General features: G+C 38.7%; 1 protein-coding gene across 1 annotated transcript; it reads left to right on the top strand.

The window, feature by feature from the left end:
* The first annotated feature begins 150 nt into the window (after window positions 1-150).
* Window positions 151-23720, top strand: Aamdc (adipogenesis associated Mth938 domain containing). Its single transcript, XM_003468532.5, has 4 exons — window positions 151-289; window positions 5702-5843; window positions 20373-20468; window positions 23544-23720. The coding sequence occupies exons 2-4, from the start codon at window positions 5712-5714 to the stop codon at window positions 23682-23684; spliced, it is 369 nt and encodes a 122-aa protein (XP_003468580.1). The 5' UTR covers window positions 151-289; window positions 5702-5711; the 3' UTR covers window positions 23685-23720.
* The last annotated feature ends 1528 nt before the right edge of the window (window positions 23721-25248 follow it).

The following is a 25248-nucleotide window of genomic DNA, read 5'->3' as shown; positions in this document are numbered from 1 at the left end:
CTTTCCTCCCCCTTTCCTCCCTCTACTTCCCTCCCACTTTGGTTTGCTACTGCCTCGTGTGACAGCGGGAACGAAAACAAGGGAAGCGGGGCGGGGAGGCGGGCTGCAGGTCGGGGGCGGGACTTCTGTAAAACGATAGCCAATAGGCTTGAGGGGGCGGTGCCTCTGTGCCTTGCAGCCGGACACTGGTGGCCCGCGGGGAGTGGAAGAGCTGAAAGACTCCTGGGGTGCTCTTGGTTGACCGGCCGAGTGCGGAGCCGTCCCGAGAGCACCTCTGAGAAGAAAAGTGGTGCGTGAGTTTTCGCGTGGAGTGGGGTGGGACTGAATTTAGGAACAAACGGCCACAAGACAAGAGGGGGACGTTGAGAGAGAAAGAAGAATTGGAAAAAGCAGAATTGAGAGGAGCGCGAGTATGTTAGGGAGATCAGTACCGTGAATCACGTGTTGAGACGGGACCGTCGTCAGACGTCTCCTCGAAAGTTTGCTAAGAGCTGTTACGCTCTCGAGGGGTATGGGACTGTTGGCTGGAAAAGCAGAGCCTGAGGGAACGTACTCCAGAGTGAGGAATTGTGCCCGCTGGGCGGAGTGGGTCTCGCTGGGCCCGGCCGTGCTGAGTCTGCTGCGTGAGCTCCGCCAGGATCCTGGGGTGGAGAGGAGGCGCCGCGCTGTGGACCGGGGCGAGGGCTGGGGCGTCTCGGTTTCCACTGTGAGGGCGAACGTGCTAAGAAACTGTGGGTCAGCGAAAAGTTTAAGGCAGAATTCCGTTCCTAGGGGGAAGCCGTGGACATTCTCCCACAAAGAATCTCCCTGGAAAAGAGAAATACCAACAGTGCGAAATAGAACGTGCAGCTTAGGAAGCAGTTCGTCCTGGTTTGAGCCCTACCACGACTACTTTATGACATTCTGACACTTTAATTTCTTTGAGCTTTTGTAAAAGGGGGGTACGGTACCAACAGTACATACATCGTTGGAGTTTAGTAATTAACAGTAAAGTGTTTAGCACAATGCCTTAGCACATTGTAAACACCTTAAAATATTCATTGTTGCTATTAAAGAAATGTGTTCCTGTAATTTAAATTGAATTTAGCTGCAATTTACTACTTTGAGCCAAAACTTATCTAGTACTTCCTAGAAATAATTTAAAGCAAGGTACAACTCAAAGCACATAATATAAAAAATCTAAAGAATTTTTTAAAAACTTATCCAGATAGAAAAAAATTCTTTAAGTGAAATTTATCCCTAGAATAGTACTCTAAACCTGATTAATAACACCCTGGCTAAAGGAACAAAAATTATTTTGAAACTTACCAAATATTTATGAATATTCCAGTTTAAGAGACTGATAGAAGAAAGTCCGAACAACCATGTGTATGTATTTAATGCTACTGAAGTATATTCAATACTTAAATGATTTAAATAAGTTTTGTGATATGTTTATTACAGAGGTGAGGCGGGATGGGGATACTGGGATTGAACCTAGGGCCTTCACGCTGAGTAACATTCCCAGTAATTTTTTATTTTCTATTTTGAAACAGGATCTTCTAAATTACTCTGACAGGGTTTGAACTTATAATCGTTTTGACTCAGCCTCCCAGACTGTTAGGATTGCAGACAAGCGCCATCATGCACAGCTCAGAAGGCATGTTTAACAACCATTTTGTGAAAAGATTGAAAAGAAATTCATATACTCATGATTTAATTGACCTTAAGTGAAAGCCAGATACATAGTATTGAACATAAAATCATGCCTCTGCTAAGGAATTGCAGTAGTAATTGTTATTTGAAATTGAAAGGAAGATTTTGTTATATGAACCTTACCCAGATTTCTATCATTCAGCTCTTTGGTACCACACCTCCCACTCTCATAGATTGTAAAATAATATTTTAAGAAAACAAATAGGATAAGGGATGTTGCAGCTTCAGTGATGGAGCATTTGCTTGGCATGCATAAGGCCATGGGTTCAATCCCCGTACTACTAAAAGAGTACTAAAAGCTTTAAAACTTCATTACTGTACTTCTCTCTGTGCTCTCACTGTGATTCTAAAGGAGATTGATCAACACGGTTAAGAGTCTTTGCCTTGTCTAATCCAGATTGGCATGGGAACAAAGTCTTGTGGACTTTAAAAAGTATATCCAGTCAAAAGATAAGTATTTTACTACAAAGCAAGATTTAGGCCGTGCCTTTCCAAAGTCTATTCTTCCTTTTTTTTTCTTCATACCAGTGCTCGAATTTACAACCTGGCACTTGCCAGGCAGGTGCTTGTGCCACTGAGCTAAACCCCCTGCCTGTTCTTGAAAAACAGATAACATGCATCCCATAAAACTACTTATGTGGGGGCTGGAGGTTTAGCTCAGCGGCATAAGCGCCTGCCTTGCAAGCAGGCAGTCATGAGTTCGATCCCTGGTACAGATAAAAACGAAAAAGACAAAAAAAAAAAAAAAAAACCTACTTATGTCTGTTGCCTCTCTGGGCTGATGGTATAAAAGTCTAACCCCAATGTATGAGCCCGGCATGATGGAACACACCTGGAAACCCAGCACTCTGGGCGTCTGAAGCAGGGGGATCCACAAGGTCAAGCCCAGCTGGATAACTTAGTAACTTAGTGAAACTTTCCTTGTCTCAAAAATTTAAAAAGGGCTTTAGATATAGTTCATTTAGTACAGAGGCCCTGGGTTCAATCTCCAATACAAAAAGAAAAAAAAAAAAACTACTGCTTTTATTTACATGCCAGTTATAGAATAGCCCTTGCCCTGAACCTCCTATGTACATGTCATAGTGGCTACTCAGTCTCCCTCCAAGTCCCAGCAACTGAATTTTGATACAGATACAGCAGTCTGTCCAGCACTCCACTTCCATTTTCATGTATTCTGTATTCAAGTTGTCTTCATTATTAAATACTTAAAATGTACCCCAACCTATAGCAATAGTTACCTAATTGTATGTTAGGACTCATTAGTGAGTTTTGATATATCCAGATCAGAACTATACTAAAAATGAAAAAGTAAAACTAGAACACAAGATATAAATGCTTTTTTCTTGTTTTTTGATTTTTCAAGACAGTCTTGCTGTGTACTCCACGCTGGCTTGAACTCACAGCAAGGTACAACTCAAAGCAGTCCTCCTACCTCTTTCTCCTGAGTACTAAGATTATATGAGTGTGCTCTCATGCTCACATTAATGTTTCACACTAAGAACTTACTTTTAAAAATTTATAAGTTAAATCCCACTATGATCAAGTGGGGTTTATCCCAGTATGCAATGTTTACTTAACATTCAATATTCAATAATATTTAAAACGAGCTCGGTCCTAAATGACATGATCTTGTATATGGGAAATCCTGGAGAATACAAAAAATTTTAAATAATGAACAATTAGAACTAATAATTTTAGCAGGTTTTCAGGATTCAAGATCAAAACTCAAATGAGACCAACCTGGGCAACATAGTGGCCCTGGGTCAGAGAAAAACAAGAAACAATTCCGCTTACAATAACAACAAGAGCAGTTATTTACTGTGTGGGGTTTTTGGTTTGGATGGTTTTGCAGTACTGGGGATTGAACTCAGGACAGTCATACTGAGCTGCATTCCCAAGCTGGTTTTTTTTATTTTGGATTTTTTGTTTGTTTTTTGTTTTGGTTTTAGAAATAAAGACTGGGTGCTAGGGATTTAGCTCAGTGGCATAAGCGCCTGCCTTGCAAGCAGGCAGTCGTGAGTTCGATCCCCGGTACCGATTAAAAAGAAAGAAAAAGACCAACAACAACAACAAAAAGAAATAAAGACTGAAAATAATATTTTAAAGGAAATCATGACTTAGGTGGGAAGACAACCCTTTTTTTTTTTTTTTGTACACACAAAGCAAACACTCTACCACTGAGCTTCATTCCCTGTGCAGACAACTTGGTACCAGTAAGATGGAAGTGCTGTTTGAATTGGGTTAGGCTCAATGTGGTCCCCATCAGATTGCAGCCAGCTTCTTTGTAATTTATATGGAACTGCAAAGAACCTAGAATATCTTTTTATAACTTTAGATTACAAAACTAAAGCACTCACTTTCTGGTTTCAAAGGTTATAATAAAGCAACAAAGATCAAGACTGCCATTGGCTAGTTGCTGTGGACTGCATCTCTAAATTTCAAATGATCTCCATACATTACTGTATTTGGCGATTGCACTTTTAGCATGTAATTAAATTGAATGAGTTTGTGAGGGTGGGGCCTTAATTTAATAAAGCTGATTCTTTGTAAAAAGAGAATTTAAAGCTGCTTATGATGTCACATGCCTATAATCCCAGCACTTAGGAGGCTGAGGCAGGAGGATCACAAGTTTAAGGCCCTCTTAGTTAACATAGTGAGACTTTGTCTCAAAATAAAATAATAAAGGGCTAGCAAGGGGATATAGCTCAGGGCCAGAGGACTGCCCCACAAAGAATGAAGCCCTGGGTCTAATCTCATGTAACCTCTGGCCCGCCCCGAAAAAAGAAAGCTATGATTTCTATTTCCCATGCAATATGTAGCTACTGAAATTTCTATTTTTGACTCTTAGCCCCACTGCCTTATTTTTATTTTTAAGTCTGATAGGGATCTCTTAATAGTCAGCCAGAGTCATTCAGGATTTTACTCAAAACACCTTGAGCTACTTAAGACTTGCATGCTCTACTGATGGATTAGTGTAGGTACTGAAGAATGAGCCCAAAATTATCTTTTTTCACATCCTGCTGATATCCCTTGAGCCTTGTTTGTCCCCTAATTATGTGCTGAGGTTCCATTAGCCTGAATGTGGGGGTGAATTAGGCTATCAGGTCTTGATGCATAAGCTCATAGCTTCTAGTCCACTTGGGACTTGGGAGTCCTCTACCACCAGGTCACCTCTGAGAGTTTCTGAAGTCCCTGCTTCTGTTGGTAATCTTTTCTTGCCACTGAGAGCACTTTTCAACTGATAGTGCTCCTAGTCAAGTGAACCTTCTTTGGCAGTAGTAAAAAGTTTATTTTCATGCTCCAACCTAGATGAACTTTCATACCAACAGAATTAGAATAAGGAATGGGAGCCGTGCCAGGCAAGAACAGCAAAAAAAAGCTGTACTTGTTAGAAATTAAGTGGTTTCCATGAATAAATGCTTCTCTTTATGGTTTGCCTTTAATTTTATTTCTAGAGTGACAAATGAGTTGTTCAACAGTATTTTTTGTTTTTTAAGCTGTGTAATTCCTTTTTAGAGATATGTCAACCACCTCAGTCCATCATACTAAAATGAATTTCCACATTTTATCTCCAAAAAATATCCTGAGGCTTACCTCTAGAGTCTGAGAAGTAATTGTAGTAACTGGTTTTCATGCTTGTGTGACCCAGGATCCCAAGAAAAATAGTGACTTTTGACACTTCTAAACAGTAAGTGAAGCTACATAGCTGAGAAAGATGCTTCTTTTTATTTATTTATTTATTTTTTTTTTTTTTTGTACTGGGACTCAAACTCAGGATGCCAGGCAAGCATTGTGCCACTGAGCTATATTCTTGGTTCTTAAAAGAAATTTTTTTTGTAGTGCTAGAGATAAACCCAGGGCTTTGTGCATGCAGGGCACACCTGCTGCCCCTGAGCTACACCCTCAGGTCCAGGAAAGATACTTCTTAAGTCATGGAGTATGGGGTTTACTGTCTGGAACTGTTTCACCTGATATAGCATATTTTTCTTCTATTTTCATATTTCAGTTTGGTACTTATGTCTTCCCCTGAAATTGCTTCCCTCTCATGGGGACAAATGAAAGTACAAGGCTCTACTGTAACCTATAAGGATTGCAAAGTATGGCCAGGAGGGAGTCGGGCTTGGGACTGGAGAGAGACCGGAACTGAGGTAAGATGTTACCTTTGGTGCGACTTCATGGGAATGGCCAAGTGCATTTCAGCCTTGCAAACCAAAGCAGCCAAGTGAAAAATCTGTCTCTCTCTCTCTCTCTCTCTCTCTCTGTCTCTACCTTTCCTTCTTTCCTCTATCCCTCCTTACATTCTTCTCAGATATAATTCATTACCATTACACTCACCCTTTAAAGTATGTAATTCAAGGAATTCTTTATAAACTTATATAATATTTGCTACAATTCCAAAATACTTAAATGTATCGCCCCAAAATTAGACCCTTTAAGTCATTAGCAATCAGTGCCTCCCCCCCCCAGCTCCTGACATTGTGGTAGACATACCTCTTGTGGGCGTTTCACACAAATGGAATAATTTGATTCTTTTAGGTATATACCTTGGAGTAGAATTGCTCAGTAGTTGGATGATTGTGTTTAATCTTTTTTAGGATCTGTCAAACTGTTTTCCAAAGTACCTGCATCATTTTACATTTCTACCAATAATATATGAGACTTGAGTTTTTCCACATCTCTCTTTACCAAAACTAATTTCTTTCCTGTTTTATTTAGACATTTTATGGGATGTGAAGCATTATCACTTTGTACTTTTCATTTGTATTTCCTCCAGTATTTTCACTGCGCTGTGTCCAAGATGGAGCCTCCTTTCCATGAGTGAAAGCAGAGTGAAAAAAGGGAGACCCTTACTCCTCTTCCTCACTCCCCGGAGACTTAGTCTGAGCAACAGAAAACTGGTGGTAGGATGAGAAACACTGAAGTCCTGCTGCTCCCAGGAAGCAGGCCTTCCAGTTAAAGCTGGAGGGGGAAAGAGCCCCATGTACTTCACTGCAACAGCAGGGAGTGGAATTTCTGCCCCATTTAACTGAGAGGGAGAAGGCAGGCAACGATCTTGACTTGAATACGTCTCACTTGTTACCAAATGCTTTCAATCACATCAGCTTACTATACCTGAGTGACCTAAACAATAAACACTTATTCTCATAGTTTGGATTTTAGAAAAGTGAAATCAGAAACCCACAATGTTTAGAATCTGCTAAGGGCTTGCATCCAGGTGGCAGACAGCCAACTTTTCTTTGGATTCTCATGTGACAGAAACAAGAGTTAACCAGCTCTCTGGCTTTTCTCTTGAAAAAAAAAAAAAACCTTTATAAGGGACCCACCATCATGTCTTATACTCACCTTGCATTGATCCTGCCTCTGAATACCATCACCCTGATGTGTCAGTATGGAATTTTGTAGGGACACACATTCAGTCCATTGCAGCAAAGATGTTTATTCCCTTTTTTTTTCTTTCTTTCTTTTTTTTCCTTTTTCTCAATACTGGGGGTTAAATTTAAAGTCTTATTGCATTCTAAGGTAAGCACTCTACCATTAAGCTAGATGTCCCAACTCTTTAAAAACAGTCTATTTCATGTTCTTTTTCATCTCCTGTTTTTGATTTTTGGGGGTTTGTTTTTTCTCAAAAACAAGGTCTCACTAAGTTATCCAGCCTGGTCTCAGACTTGGATCCTATTGCCTCATGCTCTCAAATAGTTGTGATTATAGGAATGCACCACTGTACCTGGCTTTAGATTGTCTTGAATAGCTGTTTCTTCATGAGCTCTTTGCTCTCAGGTCACTTCTAGAAGCTTTGAATTGTTTAAGTTTGTTCTTATTTTGGAAAGCTTTTTTGTTTATTTGTTTTTTTGTTGTTGTTGTTGTTTTGTTGGCTTTAATAACTTTCCATTAGAAATGAGTCAGTGGAACTCCTCCTTGTCGCTCTGTAATCATGGAAATAGATCCTTTAACAACTTCCCTCCCTATACCTACTGAATCAGTCTCTTGCTGTTGAAACCTAAAAAAATAATTTACTTGTAGGGTCATTTTGGTATTAAATGTTACATCTTTGAAAGCTAGGTATGTTGGCTGACCTGTAATCCTAGCACTCAAGAAGCTGAGGCAGGAGAGTTGCCACAAGTTCAAAGCCAGCATGGTCTACATAGTAAGTTCAAGGCCAGCCTAAACTACATAGTGAGACCTGTCTCAAAAAAACTAAATTAAATGGATGTATGTATGTTATCATCTTTGAAAAGCTTTTACCTAGTGCCTGATACATAATATATAATTAATTCTTTTAATGTCCTCTCTTCCTGAATTACCTAGCACAATGCGTAACATAATAATGCTCAAAACTATTAAGTTGCACTTTCTACTTCTCCCCAAAGTTGGCTTAATTATGATAAAAGTGGCTAACATATCTTTAGAGTCTTAGTCATGAAATGCTTTGATGTATATATCAAATGCTACATCAAAGACAGTCTTTAAGAGAAGTGCCTGAGGATGTTAAAGGAATCCTTATTTCTTCAGACCACCAAATTTATTTTATCTTATTTTATTATTTATCTTTTCATCTTTTCCAGATGGGACTTCACTGTGCCGTTCAAACTGGTTTAAATTCACTTTGTAGCCCAGCCTGGCCTTGCACTTACAGTGTTCCTCCTGCCTCAGCCTCCATAGTGCTGAGATTACAGGAGTGTGCCACCACACCCAATTCTACCAAATTTATTTTTGTAATCAACTAGTGGAAGTATCATCTCAAGCTGTTTTTATGCTCTGAATATATAGTAGTACCACTTACCTAGTTTCTTTCACAAATTACTCCAAAACTTAATGATATACAATTTATTAGGATGCTGACAGCAATACCACTTCCAGCTGCAGTTGGTAAGTTGACTGGATGGACTCTGCTTTTAAATCTTTTTTTAAATTTTTTCCCTCAGAACTAGGGCCTAAACCCAGAACTCTGTACATGCTAGCTACCCAGTGTAGTGTTCAAGACTTTTTTTTTTTTTGGTACTGGGGATCAAACTCACAACCTCACATTTACCAAGCAGGCACTTATATTGCTGAGCTAAATCCCCAGCCCTTCAAGACTATTTTTAATGATACAGTTTGAATTTAACCTTTCAGCCTGAATTCCTATATTTCATAATACACATCAGAGGGCCTAGCTATTCTATACCAAATACTAATTATCTTCCAAACCTGCTATGATCTTCTATTCCTCTGTATATTCACTAAATCATTCCTTTACATAGAATGAACTGTTCCCTCTGTAGGTGATGAGATCTTATGTAATTCCTAAGCTAGGAAGCATTTCCCGATAATGCTGTTAGAATGAGCTACTTACTCCCTTCTAATATTTAAGACTTTGTGACCTCTGTTACAGCATTAAGCTCAGTTTACCCGTATTATAATAAATATCGGTTTCCCTTACTAAATGGTGAATTTTAGCAACAAATATACATTTAGTACAGTGCCTGTAAATCCAGAACTAAAATGTTTGTTGAGTTTAATTTTTTGTACTTTTTTATTGTGTCATTAAGCTCAGTTTACCCGTATTATAATAAATATCGGTTTCCCTTACTAAATGGTGAATTTTAGCAACAAATATACATTTAGTACAGTGCCTGTAAATCCAGAACTAAAATGTTTGTTGAGTTTAATTTTTTGTACTTTTTTATTGTGTCATTAAGCTCAGTTTACCCGTATTATAATAAATATCGGTTTCCCTTACTAAATGGTGAATTTTAGCAACAAATATACATTTAGTACAGTGCCTGTAAATCCAGAACTAAAATGTTTGTTGAGTTTAATTTTTTGTACTTTTTTATTGTGTCATGAAACAATTTTTTAATCCTTTCTGACATTTGATATAGGTTGTTATGATTCTTTTGTGTTAAATGAAGGAGAGGACTTCATGATTTTATGTCATGATTACAGAATGAAAATAATCAAGGAAATTTACTATCCTCAAGCAGTGTTTTTGCATTATAATTAGTACGTATGCCTCGAAGATCTCTACCAGGCCTTAAGCAAACTGTTTTGACCAATGTTTGGCAAATACACCTTTTCTAGGTCATACCACTAATAATTTTTGGAACTAAAATTTGAGCTTAAGATTTTCTTTCTCCAAAGCCCATACTTTTTTTCTATTTCATACTCTCCTTACTCATTTCTATGCTACAGCAACCACTGTCCTATTGAAGAATTTTTTGTGTGGAAACATTGGGGTGGTGATTAATTTATATATCTTTTTGTTAGGCTGAAAGGGGTCAAGAAAGAAGGTATAGAGCCACCTGTACTTGCAGAGCTCAGGAGCCTGAGGCAGGAGAATCACAAGTTCAAGGCCAGCCTGAACTACATAGCAAGACTGTGTCTCAAAAATAACAAAAAATTAAAATTAAAATAAGAAGGTAAAATACAAGTATAAAATTAAAGAAAAACAATAACAGCCACTTAAAGCAAACTAAAGGAAATGTGAAAACTTTAATCTCAACTTTTTATTTTGGAAAATGTCAAAATTACATAAAAATTGTACTGTAAACTGTCAAATGTTGTTTACCTAAGTGCTCAAATTGTTAACTTTTTCCGTGAGTTTTCTCTCTGTAAACACTCCTAAGCATACAGACACACACAAGCACACTCTTCCTTTTCTTCCTCCTCATCCCAGCCATATGAAAGCATTGCGTTTGTCATGTTTCTGTTTTAACACTAGTTCCCTTTGTGTAACACAGTTTTGAAATGTCCAGGCCAGTATTTTGGAGAATGTTCCACAATTTGAATTTACTTGATTTTTTTTTCTCTGTATCATTATTGGAAAGAATGCTACATAGATGATTCAGTAAACTATATAAGGTACACAGTGAAATCAGTTTGTCCAATAGATGATGAGAATTTAATCACTTCATTGCGTTGGTATTCATCAAAGTATTATAAAGGTACATTTTCTATTATTAATCTGTAAAGTAGTAATTTGAAACATTGTATCTTATTCCCCAACAATCTTTTCTTCGAATTATTTTAACTGTTTAAACATTGATCCTTGCTTGAGTAAATAATTATGTCTGTGGTTGCAAAATGATTTTTCTATTCCCTTATATTTAAGTTGTATTCTTCTGTGAAGATATTTTTCTTCTGCTACTCAGCAATTTTATTGTCACCGACTCAGTTTCTTTTTCTAATTTAATGTTTTACTCTATTACCGTCATTAGTATTTTTTAAGTTTAAATTGGCCAGTGTGCTTTTGTTATGTTCCTGTCATTTTTGCCATGTTTGCTATTTCATACTCTGCAAGATATATTTGCTTGAATCCAGACATTCCTTCAGGTAGCTCTAGTTCCTTTTATGGGGGAATGATACCTTAAAACCAAGAATTAGATTCAGGACCTACTGATTTCCACTGGGAGTTACTAGATCTAACTCTTTTTGTATAAAGAGTCAAAATATATGCGTGGTTTGTACTCATGCATGTTTGATGAGTTCATAATGATAACTCTAGTTTATGCCAGCCCTTCAGGATTTTGATCCTCTCATTCCAGTCTGGTCTTCTCCCTCGATGGGAACTCTCCTTTCCACAACCATCATGCAAACATTTATTTACTCTGTTCTACTATATATTAGGAAGTTTTGAAATTGCTATATCATTATTACTGCCAACATCAAATCACAAAACGGGCTTGGGATGGAGGCCCTGAGTTTGATCATCAGTGTTTAAAAGAATAATAATAAATTAAACAACAAGGATAGCTCAGCATCACAGCCCCTGCCTCACAAATCCAATTTCCTGAGTCCAATTCTTGGAGGAAAAAAAAGTTTCTCAGTAACCTGTTTGTCCCATCACATTCCTGACTTCCTGGAGTTATCCATTTTTATAATTTATGCTTTATCAACTGTACTTTTTTGGAAAAATGAACAAACACAAAGCCAAATATACATACTTTTCCTTATTTTTCTCTCCCTTTTTTTTAAACAAAAAAGGAGCATACCCTATCCCTTTATTTTTCCTTTCATTTAACAATATGTGCGGAAAATCAGGGTATTAGTTCTGTAAAATGTATTCTGTTTTCATTTTACCACTGTATAGAGTAATGTGCTTTGTGAACATCGAACATCGTATTTTTTATTCACTTTGTCAACTTAAATTGTTTCCCGTATTTTGTGGTAATAAATAATGCTGCATCAGGTATGGTGATGCACATCTATAATCCCAGCACTCTACAGGCTGAAGCAAGAGGATTGCTGTGAGTTTGAGGCCAAGGCTGGGCTACATCATGAGTTTAAGGCCATCCTGAATTATAGACCAAAACCGTCTCAAAATACCAAACTAAAACAAAATACCAAAACAATAAATCATAGTGAATACGTTATGCATGTTTCCTATGCTTGTCAGAAGCATCTTGGAAGTAAATTCTTAGACCTGAGATGCAGTGAAGATGAAGTACAAGGGCCAGGGATGTAGCTCAGTGGCAAAAGTGCCTGCCTGACGAGTGTCAGGTCCTGAGTTTGATTCCCAGTACCAAAAATAATTTAAGTACACATGTACATTTGGTCAGATACTACAAACATACATGCCAGTAAAAGCTGAAAACAGAATAGAAAGTAAAAACACCAAAGAACAAAACGACAAATTTTAGGTACAAATTTTTGGAGTCTTTCACAATCTCAAACATTCTAGCATTCAAAGTGAGTTTAGCTTTTATTCACTGTGAATATTGTCATGATTCAACATTTTCCAGTACGGTAAGGTTGTTTACTAGGAGCCAGGCTTTGACTTTAAAACAAATCATCAATTTTCAACTTCAGTCAATTTTTGGGGGAATCACACAAAAAACAACAATAACAAAAAACCAGCTATAATAATTGCTACAGTTTTTCAACCAAAGAGGTTTAATGGAAGTAGAAAAGAAAGGTATATAAGACTTTGTAGATTTCCTTGGGAAATATATCAGAAGGTGTCTTTCTTTTTCTTTCTTTTTTTCCATTTTGAGACAAGGTCCTGCTATGCAGTTTGGCATGGCCTTGAACTCCCTTTGTGGCCCAGGCTGGTCTTGAATTCATAATTCTACCTCAGCCTCCTGAGTGCTGGGATTACAGGCGTGTGCCACCACACTTGGCTCAGAAGGTGTTATTTTTGATTTGACTCCTGAAGGAGATTTTTCTGGTAAACTGGGATAAGCAGCTTACTGGTAAGAAAAAAACACATACATAGACATAAAACTGTGGGGACAGTATTGAAGTAGAATGATGGAAAAACCTCTTCAATTGATGGCCTATTTTAAGAAACACCTATTCATTGACTTACTTTATGGAAGTAGATTGAACCCAAGGCCTCAAGCTTATGATGCAAGGCTCAGCTACACCTCCACTCCTACAGACATTTGTTTTTAGAGGAGACTTTAATATGCAGTTGGTTGGGACTGGATTGACATTTAAAGTTCCCACATTCCATCGGTGTTATGCCTTGATTGTTGAGGCTAATAGATGAGGTTTAAATCTTATTCAGGGATTAAATTTGAAAGTCAACACTTAAAAATTTGCTCAGTACCTTAAGATCCCTTTTGATTGAGTACCAGATAAAGTAATTGCCTTGCATTTAAAATCCACATTGTATAAAAATGTATAGTTTTAAACACCAGAAACATTGAGTCAGTGATTTACATTGGAAGCAGCTACTATGGAATTAATGTGATAAAAAGTACAAGATGTAAACCAGATATGGTGATGCATGCCTATAATTCCAGCACTTGGGAGGCTGAGGCAGGAACATCGCTTTGAGGCAGCCTAGGCTACATAAGTGAGTTCAAGGCCAATCTGAACTACATAGTGGGACCCTGTCTCAAAACAAAATAAAAAATAAAACTAGGGCTGGGGCTGGGGATGTAGTTCAATGGTAGAACATACGCTTACGATGAGTGGGGGCCTAGGTTCAGTTCCATCCCCAGCACCAAAAAGAAAAATACAACTAGCATTCTGCCACTACAGGTTGAGAATCCCTTATACAAAATGTTTGAGACCAAAAGTGTTTCAGGTTTTGCAGTCTTTTGGACTTCAGAATACAGTAACACTTCATGAATGCTGCTCTTTTTTTTGGTCTTTTTCGTTTTTATCGGTACAGGGATCGAACTCACAATTGCCTGCTTGCAAGGCAGGCGCTTATGCCGCTGAGCTAAATCCCCAGCCCCTATGAATGCTGCTCTTTACAGACAGTTTGGTTCTCAAACAAAAGCACTGAACAAAATTTTGCTTCCATTCACAAACTCCACATCATATTACAAACACAAGCATACCCATCTTCCCCACACAAACACAAATACGGCCATCTTCCCCAAAATCTTAAAACAAATTAATTTCAAGATAGCACTGTATCCACATAGATACTGAGCATCCCTAAATTAAAAATCTGAAGTCTAAAATGCTCTGAAACTGTTTGGACCACATGCAAAGATTTCATTGTTTTGTTCTGTTTTTTAGTTTGGGTTTTTTGGTACTGGGAATTGAACTCAGGACCTTGTACTTACGAGGTAGGTGCTGTGTCACTGAGCTATATACCTGGTCCCTGTTTATGTTTTTTTGAGACAGGGTCTTATTATGTAGTTCAGTTGGCCTTGAACTCATTGTGTATCCCAGGTTGGCCTCAATTTCCAATGGCATTCCTGCCTCAGTCTCCCCAAGTGCTGGGATTTCAGGTATATGCTAGCACACCCTTCTTGTTTTATGAATTTTAAACCATTTGTCTGACAAAGGAGTCAGATGCTTCACCAGACTGCCAGAAGCACCTATGACACAGAAGCAGGCCACTGGTCTGGTGGAGACAGATCACTTAGGAGGCCTTTGAGTTGGATGAGCAATAATGAGAATGTGACTCAGGCAGTATCCACCAGGGACAGATTCCAGAGATCCTTTAACCTTCACTGGCAGAATCTGCTTTTATCAGCATCACAGCCAGATATAGATAATGGCATTGCTGTTCCTTTCTCATTTATGCTCACTTAATTTTGGCAAAAGGAAATTATTTGAAAGTACAATTTTCAAATTTATCATAAGATCTCTGAGCCATAAAAGATGCCATTCTCTTCTTTAGTGTGTATGATGAGTGGTAGACATTTTTCCCACAATTCATAGCTTTCCGGGGGGGAGGGGTGACAGAAAAACAAGCTTTTACAACCTCAGGCTGTGTGACACCTCTTAAAGAAGAGGAAGCAAGTCAGACACTCCGCAGGGACAAGAGCATTAGTGGTTTGCCCAGAGCAATTGGAAGATACACAGGAGGAGCTGGCGGCAGGTTGAAGATGCCTTAATAAATGTCTAGGGCTCATATTCCAGGCCTCTGCATGAAGCAGAGCGTAGTCAGTGCCAAGGCCTGGATCCACAGGCCACTGCAGTTTTCTTTCACTGCCCTGTGTGACATCTTGCGCCCACAGTTGAGCAACAGCAGCCAAGTTCTTCACTGAGTTGTATTGACCCAACAGCTCTGGTGGGCTGTGGCTGTCTCCAGTCTCAAACTCTCCAGAGGCTGAGTTTTGCATTCTTCTGAACTTCTACTTGATTTTCAGCCATCAGTGGCTGTATTTCATTATACCAGAATGTGAGTTCTTAAGAGTCTGGGGTTCGTGGTATCCTTCAAAGTAGCTGCTACTGTTAAATGAATGAATCAGTAACTCATGCAAATGCATTTATTTTAGGGTGGTGAAGATCTCTGCCCTGATTTGTAATTCTACTAAATATTCATATACCTCCAGAAAAAAAAAAACTAAGTTCTTTAAATCATATGTATTCAATCCATGGTAGTTCTAGGATTGATAACAGAGCTGTGAAACTTTTTCAAAAGAGTGTCTAATCCAAATGTCTTACTCTCTTTAAAAACTAGCTGTAATCACATGAAAATACGTCTTATTTTGTTTAAAGCCTTTTAAAGTTGCAAGCTTAAATAACTGTAAGAAAACAATGTCAGTTCCCTAAATCTCTTGTGATCTTTGTGGTAAACAGGGAAAGCAGGATCTTCAGACACCTGGCCGCTAGCTCTGTGCTCTGAGCCCAAAGGAGGCTGCACCTTTGCTGCCCTGGCTGGCTGCTCTCTGGAGTGTAGGGCTGCTAGACTGTAACTCTGATATTCTTGTGCACACACAGCCTTAGTGTAAGCCTGAGTCCAAGAGGAAGTAATGACAGAAAATCTGGCTTTGTTACCAACTCTGGAACAGGAGTGAAAATAATGCCAACAGGTATATACTCCACAAGAAATCAAGAGACACAGGGAAAGCTGACAAAAATGTGCCGTGACTTTTCTGCACAGATCACCTGGGTTTTGGTCAGTTCTGATGCTTTGGCAAAATCGTAGAGCAGGAGTGGACTGGAGTGTATATATATGTCAACATGAGGCCTCTTCCTCCTAATCTATCACATGCTTATACCACCACACTTTAAAATACACTTATATCACATTCAAATCATTTTAGATTTGTAACATTACAGGAATCAAAGAATTAGGCCAGTGATATAGCTCAATTGTGAGTTCAATTCCCAGTACAAAAACAAAACAAAAAACCCCAAAGAATTCCTATGTGTCTTTCTCTCAAACTCAAAAGTTAACATTTTATCATATTTTATCATTCTATCTCCAGATAATTTCCATCTGAAATACCCGAGTTATGTTGAAGCTACTATACCCCAGTTCTTCTATTTGCTTTTTGACGCAAGGTCTCATAGTTCAGGCTGGCTTTGAACTTTTTGTGAAGTTGAGGCTGGCCTCAAACTCATGGCAGTACTCCTGCCTTAGCCTCCCAAGTGCTGGGATTATAGGTGTGTACCACCACAATGGGCTTATGCCCCTTTATTATTCTTAAACAGTTATGTGTATTTCCTAAGAAAACAAGAACATTGTATTAGGTAATAAAAATTAGAAAATTAACAAATATAATTATCTGATATAAAGATCTGACTAAAGCTTGTCTTACTGATGAAGTAATACCAGAAGTAATCTTTCAGGACTCATTTCACTTGGCATACTTTGTAGATTCAGCCATGTCACCATGTGTGCCATTATTCTTTTTTATTGGCGAGTAATATTTCATTATTTGAATTGTAATACAATGTTTACTCACCAGCTAACAAACATTGCTGTTGTTTAATTTTTGACTACTACAGATAAAGCCGTTAGACTACTAGAATAAAACTGTTATGAACATTCACATACAAGGTTTTGTGTGAGCACAAGTTTTCATTTCTCTAGGATAAATACCCAGGAGGTGTGACTGCGAGTTGCATAAGTGTATGTTTAACTTTACAAAAGGCTGCCAAACTCTTTTCTAGAGTAGCTCTATATTTTGCATTCCCTCTAGCAATCTATGAGATAACAACTTCTCCATATCCTTCCTAGCATTCGGTATCTCACTGTGCTTTTAGTATTTCCATAGTGACTAAGGATGGAGTCCTTTTGTGTGTGTTGTAACCATCCATATGTCTGCTTTCATAAAGTGCTCAAATATTTTGCCAGTTTTTGAAACTGAATGTTCTTATTGTTGGGCTTTAACATCTTTATATATTCTGAATACAAGTCCTTTGTTAGATATGTGATATACAGACATTTTGTCTAATGTGTACTCTTCTCAACAGTGTTGAGGAAGTTTTGTGCGCTGGTAGAACTATAGGAGGTTAGTCCGGCTGGAGCACAGCACAAGTGGAAGATGTAGACTGAGAGGCTGGACCACCTGCGGTGAACTTGGCCAACCGCATTACGGAGTGTGGTGGCTACTCTAAGGATAAAGAGAACCTGTTGGGTGCTGTTTAGCAGGGGGTGATATCAACAGATTTGTATTTCTAACAGATAAATGTGGCTATACTTTGAAGAATGGATAATTAGGGCTAATGTAGATTTGTTGTTATTGTTTTATTTTAAAGTTCTCTTTAAAACTTTAAAAAAACAAAACAACAACAAAAACAGTATAGGATTTTTAAAACAAGATAATAGGAAACTTGAGTTGGGCATGGTGGCTCACGACTGTAATCCCAGCACTTGGGAGGCTGAGGCAGTAGGATCGTTGAACGTTTGAGACCAGTCTGGGCTACAAAGTGAGCTCAAGGCCAGCCTGAACTGCATATTGAGACCCTGTCTCCAAAGGACAAAAAACAAAACAAAACAAAAGATGATAGGAAACTAACAATGGTTATATTGTTACTTTCAAGATAATTCCTCAAATTACCACATATAAGCATGCAAAACTGATCGACAGTGTAAGCACTAAACCTTTCCTTTCTGTGAACTATTAGAATTAGCAGTACAATTATCTTAGCTGTATCTTAGCTATCTTAGTTTTATGTGGAACAGTCTGAAAATTACTGCAAAGGTCCAAACAAGGGATACTGGGAGTAGACAGGGCAGAATGAACAGGTTAAAGAAGTGATGAGGAAGTAGCTACCTAATACCCATTATGACTAATATTAGGGGGAAATGTTAGTATTTCAACAGTATAATCCATGTTTAGCCAGCAGTTTTTCTAAGAGGTTCTTTACCACAGGGAGGAGGGTGCTTGTCTAATTTAGTTTGCTGGGAGTTTGTAGACGAGATCCTTAGTAGTGAACTTGGTCCAGTGTTTTTCCTACATCATTTGGGATGATTACAAGTTTTCTTTCTCTAGCAGGATGCCTGGAGAGTGAACCTAGGCCTTCAGCGTGCTAAGTACACAAGCTATCACTAAGAAGCTATCACTGAGCTATTACCTCCCAGCCCCATGTTTTTTTCCTTATTCTGTGATGAATGACTTGGGATGGGGGGTTCAGTACTGGGAATGGAACCCAGGGCCTTCACACTGCACTGCATCCCCAGCCCTTTTTCAATTTTGAGACAGGTTCTGAGTAGCTAAGTTGCCCAGGCTAGGCTTGAACTTGGGCTCCTCCTCAGCCTCCCACAGTTCTGAGATTAGACACCCATAATCACACAGCTGCTTAATGACTTTTGAATGTTGAACAAACCTTCAATTTGCTATTATTTTGCTGGACATTTTTATTAAATATTTAAGAACCGACCAGAGAAATCATTTTGTGCCCCGAGCATTTTCCCTCTCCTGTGGAACGGTTTTAAATTATAAATTCAATGTTTAACAGATATAGGACTCTTCAATTTTCTGTTCAATTTCAAACTTAAGGTTTTCTTCATTTCCTATATTGTTTTCTGTTTCATTATCATCATCTTCTACTTTCTATGGACACATTTTGCTTTCCTTTTTTTTTTTTTTTTTTTAAAGACAGGATCCATGTTACCCAGGCTAGCCTTGAATTTGTGTTCAGGTGACCGTACTGCCTCAGTTTCCTGAGGAGCTAGGATTACAGGTATTTGCCTGCATACCTGACTTCCCATGTTCTTTGAGTCTGTTTTGATTTTTATCAATTATTTTTTAATATTGCCTCTTCTCTTCTATTGGCCTTTTAGCTCTCTTCTGTCCTAGGGAAGATTAGGTTCACATTTAAATTTTATTGTGTGCTCATAATTGGCCAGTCACTAGGCATAGCACTTCTATGGTCTTAGGTACGGGCATATGGCACCATCCTGGATAAGAGGATAGGTTCTAAAGGATAAAATGAAATTTGCTGGACAGTAGAAAAGGAGCTGAGCAAAGAAAGAGTGTAGAGATTGGTACCAGGACTCAAACTCAGGAGCTTGTGCTTGGCAGGCAGATGCTTGTGCCACTGAGCTATGTCCCAGGCTGCTGTTTTTTGAGTCTTAATACATAGATCAGACTGGCCTTGCACTCACTATGTAGTTCAGAGTGGCTTCTCTCTGCCTCCACTTCTCGAGTGCTGAGAGTTTAAAGTCCAAATTTTAACACAGTCTGCAACTGTTTTATTTTCCTATCACCTATGTCAATCTACATTTTAGTTGTGCTGAACTACCTGTAGTTTGCTAGGTTTTTTCTTCTCAGCCTTTGTATATTTTATTCCCTATATATGAAAAGCCTTGTTTCCTTGATTTCCTTCATCTTCTGGGTCTCGCATCTTAAATGTCACCTTCCCTGACTACCTGGCCTGACCTCCCACATATGAATTAGGTGGCCTTTCTCTATAATCTTGGGTGTGTTTTTGAGACAAGGCCTCACTATGTTATCCACGCTGGCCTTGAACAATGTAGCGCAAGCAGGCAACAGACTTGCAGCGATCCTCCTGCCTCAGCCTCCAGAGTGCTGGGATTACAAGTGTGTGCCACCATGCCCACTTTCTCTATATATATTCTCATAGTGCCCTGAAATTTCCGTATCACTTGTACAATTACTGAAATTTCTTTTTAGTCGTCTGAATTTTTCACTTGGCTTGGAGCTCCGTAAGGGAAGTACTGCCTTCTCTCTTATCAGGACTAAGGGCTCAGATGCTTGTACAAAGTAAGCTCAGTAAACACTTCGTTAAATTAATGATTTAATGAATCAATCAATCCTATTTAAATGCCTACTGCAGCCAGACAGTATGGTTTACACCTGTAATCCCAGCCTCTCATAAGACAGGCAAGAGGATTGTAAACTGAAGGCCAGCAAAGCAATTTAGCAGGACCCACCCTGAAAATAAAATAAGGGCTGGGGATACACCTCTCCCTCCAATGATAGAGCACTTCCAAGCAGGTATTGAGGCCCTCAGTTCAGTCCCTAGAAGTACACACACACACAGGAATGCCTGTCGCAAAGGACTAGTACTGTTTCTCATTTCATATTCAGCATTCTCCTGGCGTGCAGCCTGCAGATGTGAAGGAGGTTGCGGAGAAGGGTGTACAGACCCTTGTGATTGGCCGAGGGATGAATGAGGCCTTGAAGGTAGGTACTGCTGTGCACAGCATTCCTGAAAACAGGGGCAGTCTCTTAGACCTCTGCCTTTATACACGTCCTTCTTCAGAGGTTACCTGTGTTTCATTTTGCTGAGTCAGTGGGTGAGACACTGCTGCTCCATTAAGTTTGGGCTAAGTCTACCTAAACCCAAGGCTATGTTGTTTCACCTGTTTCTCACAAATACTTTAACCCCATAAGTTTTCAAGTGATGCAGTGATCAGTACAGCCATATGTTGCTTAACAACACAGACACAACCTAAGCAGTTTGTCGTTAGGTGATTTCATCATTGTGTTTGCACTGCCCAGCATGTATTTATACCAACACGGCTGCAAAACGTCACCAGGTGAGAAAACCCTGGTATAGGCCATCACTGACCAAAAATCCATTACAAGGCCTATCTCTGTATTTGATCCTTTACATTTTATAGTATATTTTATAGTACTTTTTCTTTTCTTGAACACATTCAAGTTATGCTTTCTGCCTCTCTCGGGAAAAGAAACACTGATTTTTAAATTACACTTACAGAGATAGTACATATTCTATTTGACCCAGTTACTTCCTTTAAAAACTATCTCAAAGAGTTAAAGACATCATGTTATAGTGGTACCTGCATACTTATGTTTATAGCAGCACAGTTCATAACAGCTCAATCTTGGAAGCAGCCTATGTGTCCATCAACAGATGAAATGGATTTAAAAATGCGGTATTTACACATATAGCAGAGTAGGGGCACTCTCTGCTATAAAAAGAAAAAAGCTAGAGCTATTTGTTGGAAAATGGATACACTTTGGGACCATGTTAAATGAAATAAATCACACACAAGCTCAAATATCACGGATAAATATCCCAAAACATAAGGAACAAATACAGATAATAGAAAGTAGGGGGATGGATTGTTCTCAACGAGGAAGAGGATCAAAAGATAGGAGGGAAAAGAGATGGATGGCATTAAGATGTGCTGTGTGTGTACCAACTGCACACCAAGGAATGTGAACTATTATATACTAATAAATCCTAGCACTTGGAGACTGAGGCAGGAGGATCACTGAGTTTGAGGCCAGCCTGAGCTACATAAGTGAGTTCAAGGCCAGCCTGTACTACATAGTGAGGCCTTGTCTAAAAAAAAAAAATGTAAATTAAAAAATATTTAAGGTTTCATGCAGAAATAGGAAATAGAGCACTGGCAAATGAGAAGAGGACTAAGATGTTTGGAAAGAGGAAGGAAAGCCTATGTAAAAAGAATTCAGACAGGTCATGTATATGTACCAACTCCCCACCACAAAGGTATTCATTCTGTTTTGCAAACATGTACTAATTAAAAAAAGATTTAGTGCAGAAATTAGATTTTAAAAGGTGAAATAGATCCTCTTGCCAATGTCTACATATGAATATATACTTCTCCAGTGCTCTTTGTATCTGCAAATATATGCATGCTTATACAGATCTGCATGTATATAAACCTATAAGCATATCATATAAAAAAGCACACACTATGTGAGTGGTTCTGTAACTTCCTCAATACATTATAAATAGTCTTCCACGTAAGTACAGTGAGCGCTGCTTCACTTGTCCCTTTACACAGATGCCCTGTAATCTTCCATACTGATGAAGGGGCCTTTTATTAACTTACATTTTAAAATTTAGACTAGTTTTTCCCTTTATAGTAATTTCTATTTATTTATTTATTTTTTTTTTTTGTACCAAGGATTGAACTCACAAATTTGCGCTCGCCAAAGCTAAATCCCTGGCAGTAATAGCTGCATCTAAAGCTTCTTTTACAAATCTTTTATATATACAGAAAAGCAATAGATGGCATATTAAAATATTTTATTCGCCTCCTTCTTACGAAGCACAAGCTAATCAAACTCTATTTGTACAAAAAAAAAGCCAGAGTTGAGATTATATCATCCAGTCACAGCTGCCAGTATTGAGACTATCTTCTATACAAATTCATTTACAAATATGTATTAAGCATTTTCTAGCCAGGGGTTTAGCCCAATGGCACAAGTGCCTGCCTGGAAAGCACAAGGTTATCAGTTCAATCCTGGTACCAAAAAAAAGCATTTTCTATGGGTCAGACACTATTGTAAGCACTGAGGACAATGAGATAAATCAGACAAGTTTCATCTACCTCATACATAAAAACTAGACAATTTCACAGAATAAATGCTGTAAACAAAAAGGTGAGTTTTCTACATGAGTATGGTGACCTGTGACTTTAATACCAGCCCTCAGGAGGCCGAGGCAGGAGGATCACTGAGAGTTTGAGACCAGCCTGGACTACAAAGTAAACTCAAGGACAGCCTGAACTGCATTAGTGAGACTCTATCTCAAAAACACACACACACACATACACAGAGGAAAAGGAAAAGGAAAAAGAAAGAAGGAAAGGCCTGAGTTGCACTACACATACATGGGTTAATTCCATTCTCACACCAACTGTGTAATATAAGCATTTTTATCTCTAGAGGTGAAGAAATGAGGACGGAGATACTTTAAATAACTAGTAGTCAAAGATCTTTTGGTTGATAACTCAGACTTTTAAAATGTATATAGTTTTGAGTTCTACAGCATGCTATGAATTTTCCGTATCTTTGTTTAGTTCATTCTTATTCCAATGCTGGGAACTAAGGTGTTATTCTCCCTAATTTACAGATGTGCAAAGAAGGGCCTGGGCATTACATTCCCTTACCAAAGGTCACACTGCTAGTAAAGATTTAAATCCAAGCCTTACCATAAAACCCATGCTTTTCCCATTTTTATTTCACTTGAGCTTTTGGCGTTACACTTCCGCCACCTTCTCAAAGCCCCTTTTGTTTTCTGGTGTAGGGATTAAACTCAGGGCTTCAAGGGTGCTAACACATACTCTGCCACTGAACTACCTCTCTAACCCTTAGAGCCTCTTTGACTCATAGGGGCTCACTGCCAAATTTTGGACTAGTAACACTGGGTGACTGAGGGGTGACATGTTGCTGTCTAATTCTGTAGAGTACACTTCCCTTGTGGCAGGAAAGGGAGCCCCCCACTGCCACACCCTTACCTTGTCTCTTCCTCCTTCCCAGGTGCCTCCCTCCACTGTGGAATACCTCAGGAATCAAGGCATTGATGTGCGAGTCCTCCAGACAGAACAGGCAGTGAAGGAATATAATGCCTTGGCTGCACAAGGGCTCAGGGTGGGAGGCGTCTTCCATTCCACTTGCTAATGTAGCCACAGCGTAAAATAAATCACTAAGCAATGATGCCTGTGACTGTCACTCTTACTATTGCCTCCTCAGCCTTCTCTACACTTTTGAACACCTGCTCAAGCCAGGTCCTGTGCCAGGCTTTGAGATGCGTGGACAGCTAAGCCAGAGTCCCTGTCCTTAAGGTTGCTGAATATCTAAAAGGCGAAACATGTGTTTACTGAATTTGAATAATGCAGTGTTAGGCTGGAAGTATGTGAAATTTGAGAAAAATAAATAAAAGCTGTGCCTTGAAGGCAAAAAAACTTTCAGAACATTAAAATCAAACACCACTTGATGCTTTGGAATGTTTAGCCATCAATCCAGTGAGTTTTCTTAAGCACTTTATACAACAGGCACTGCTACAGGCTCCCGATCCCCCCACCCTGCCCTGTGCCACCAAAAAAAAAAAAAAAAAAAAAAAAAGCCTTTTCATGTAGCTTACATTCTAGTAGAGAAAATAAACAAGTAAATACATTATATAGAATCAGTTATGAGACACTAAAGTAGAATAAGACAGAATGATGAAGGCTATTTCTGACATGTCAGAACAGAGCCTGGATAAAGTGGCAGTGCCTGTAGAGGTATGTTCAAATAGTCTTTATTCTATGAATTACTCAAGTATGCTTTGTGAAACCTTAGAACACACTAAGAGAACCATAAGTTATCAGCATCACCTATTTCATGTCTGTTCCTCTCTAAAGAGCTGTTAGCCAACCAGAGTGGCACATGCCTGTAACCCTAGCAAACAAGGCTGAGGCAGGAGGATCACTGAGTTCAAGGCCAGCATAGGCTACACAGTGGCTTCAAGGACAGCCAGAAGTATAAAGCAAGACCCTGTCCAAACAAAACAAAGCAAAGCAAAACAAACCTTAGGGCATGGGCTATGGGGCCAAATCGCTTTGATTCTGAACTTACCATTCCTGCTATATACAGGCTGGGCATTTATTTAATTTCTCATTTTTCTCATCTGACAGATACGGAAAATATTAGCACCTGGAGTCTCCATAGGTATTAAATGAGGTAATTCATAGTCTTAGCTCATTTATTAATTGGAACCACTGCCATCACTACTTTTCCACTAATAGGAGTTCTGTATAAACCAACTAGTTTCATTTTATGGTTGTTAATGTAGCAATTTATTGTTTCGTAAATTCACAGAACTTTGGAGCCCAAAAACTATCTCACTTATTTATTCAACAATTTGCTTTCAAGCCCACTTACTGAAAGTTATTACTAATTTCCTTATTACCTGTAGTTACAGAAGCTTGAGGGTAGAGGGATTTAAGTCATAATACCTGATGTCAAGAGTTAGGTAAAAGAGAAAGACATTGATGATACAGGTGTTGATATATTAGTTTCAAAACACAGTAATGGCACACACCAACAAAGAATAATTTATTATAGGATAGAAATAAAACTGGGCAAGACATCACCAAGGAGACGAAACTTATGAGGAGTCTTAATGAAGTATCCACTAATTCACAGAAGAAAACTTTCCTTGGCAGCAGTTTTAACTAGATGTTTACCAAGTATGTTCTTTATC

This window comes from Cavia porcellus, unplaced genomic scaffold, assembly GCF_034190915.1.
Source record: "Cavia porcellus strain 051 isolate PalLab524CR breed Dunkin Hartley unplaced genomic scaffold, mCavPor4.1 scaffold_9, whole genome shotgun sequence".
Classification (NCBI taxonomy): domain Eukaryota; kingdom Metazoa; phylum Chordata; class Mammalia; order Rodentia; family Caviidae; genus Cavia; species Cavia porcellus.
Note: the sequence above shows the minus strand (reverse complement) of the source record. Positions and strands in the feature narration are given on the sequence as shown.

What these genes read in the sequence shown, in the direction of transcription:
- Aamdc (XM_003468532.5), top strand. Translation starts at nt 5,712, where the DNA reads ATGTCTTCCCCTGAAATTGCTTCCCTCTCATGGGGACAAATGAAAGTA. An exon ending in GGAGAGAGACCGGAACTGAG is followed by an intron (nt 5,844 to 20,372) that starts GTAAGATGTTAC and finishes TTTCATATTCAG; the next exon opens with CATTCTCCTGGCGTGCAGCC. An exon ending in GGATGAATGAGGCCTTGAAG is followed by an intron (nt 20,469 to 23,543) that starts GTAGGTACTGCT and finishes CCTCCTTCCCAG; the next exon opens with GTGCCTCCCTCCACTGTGGA.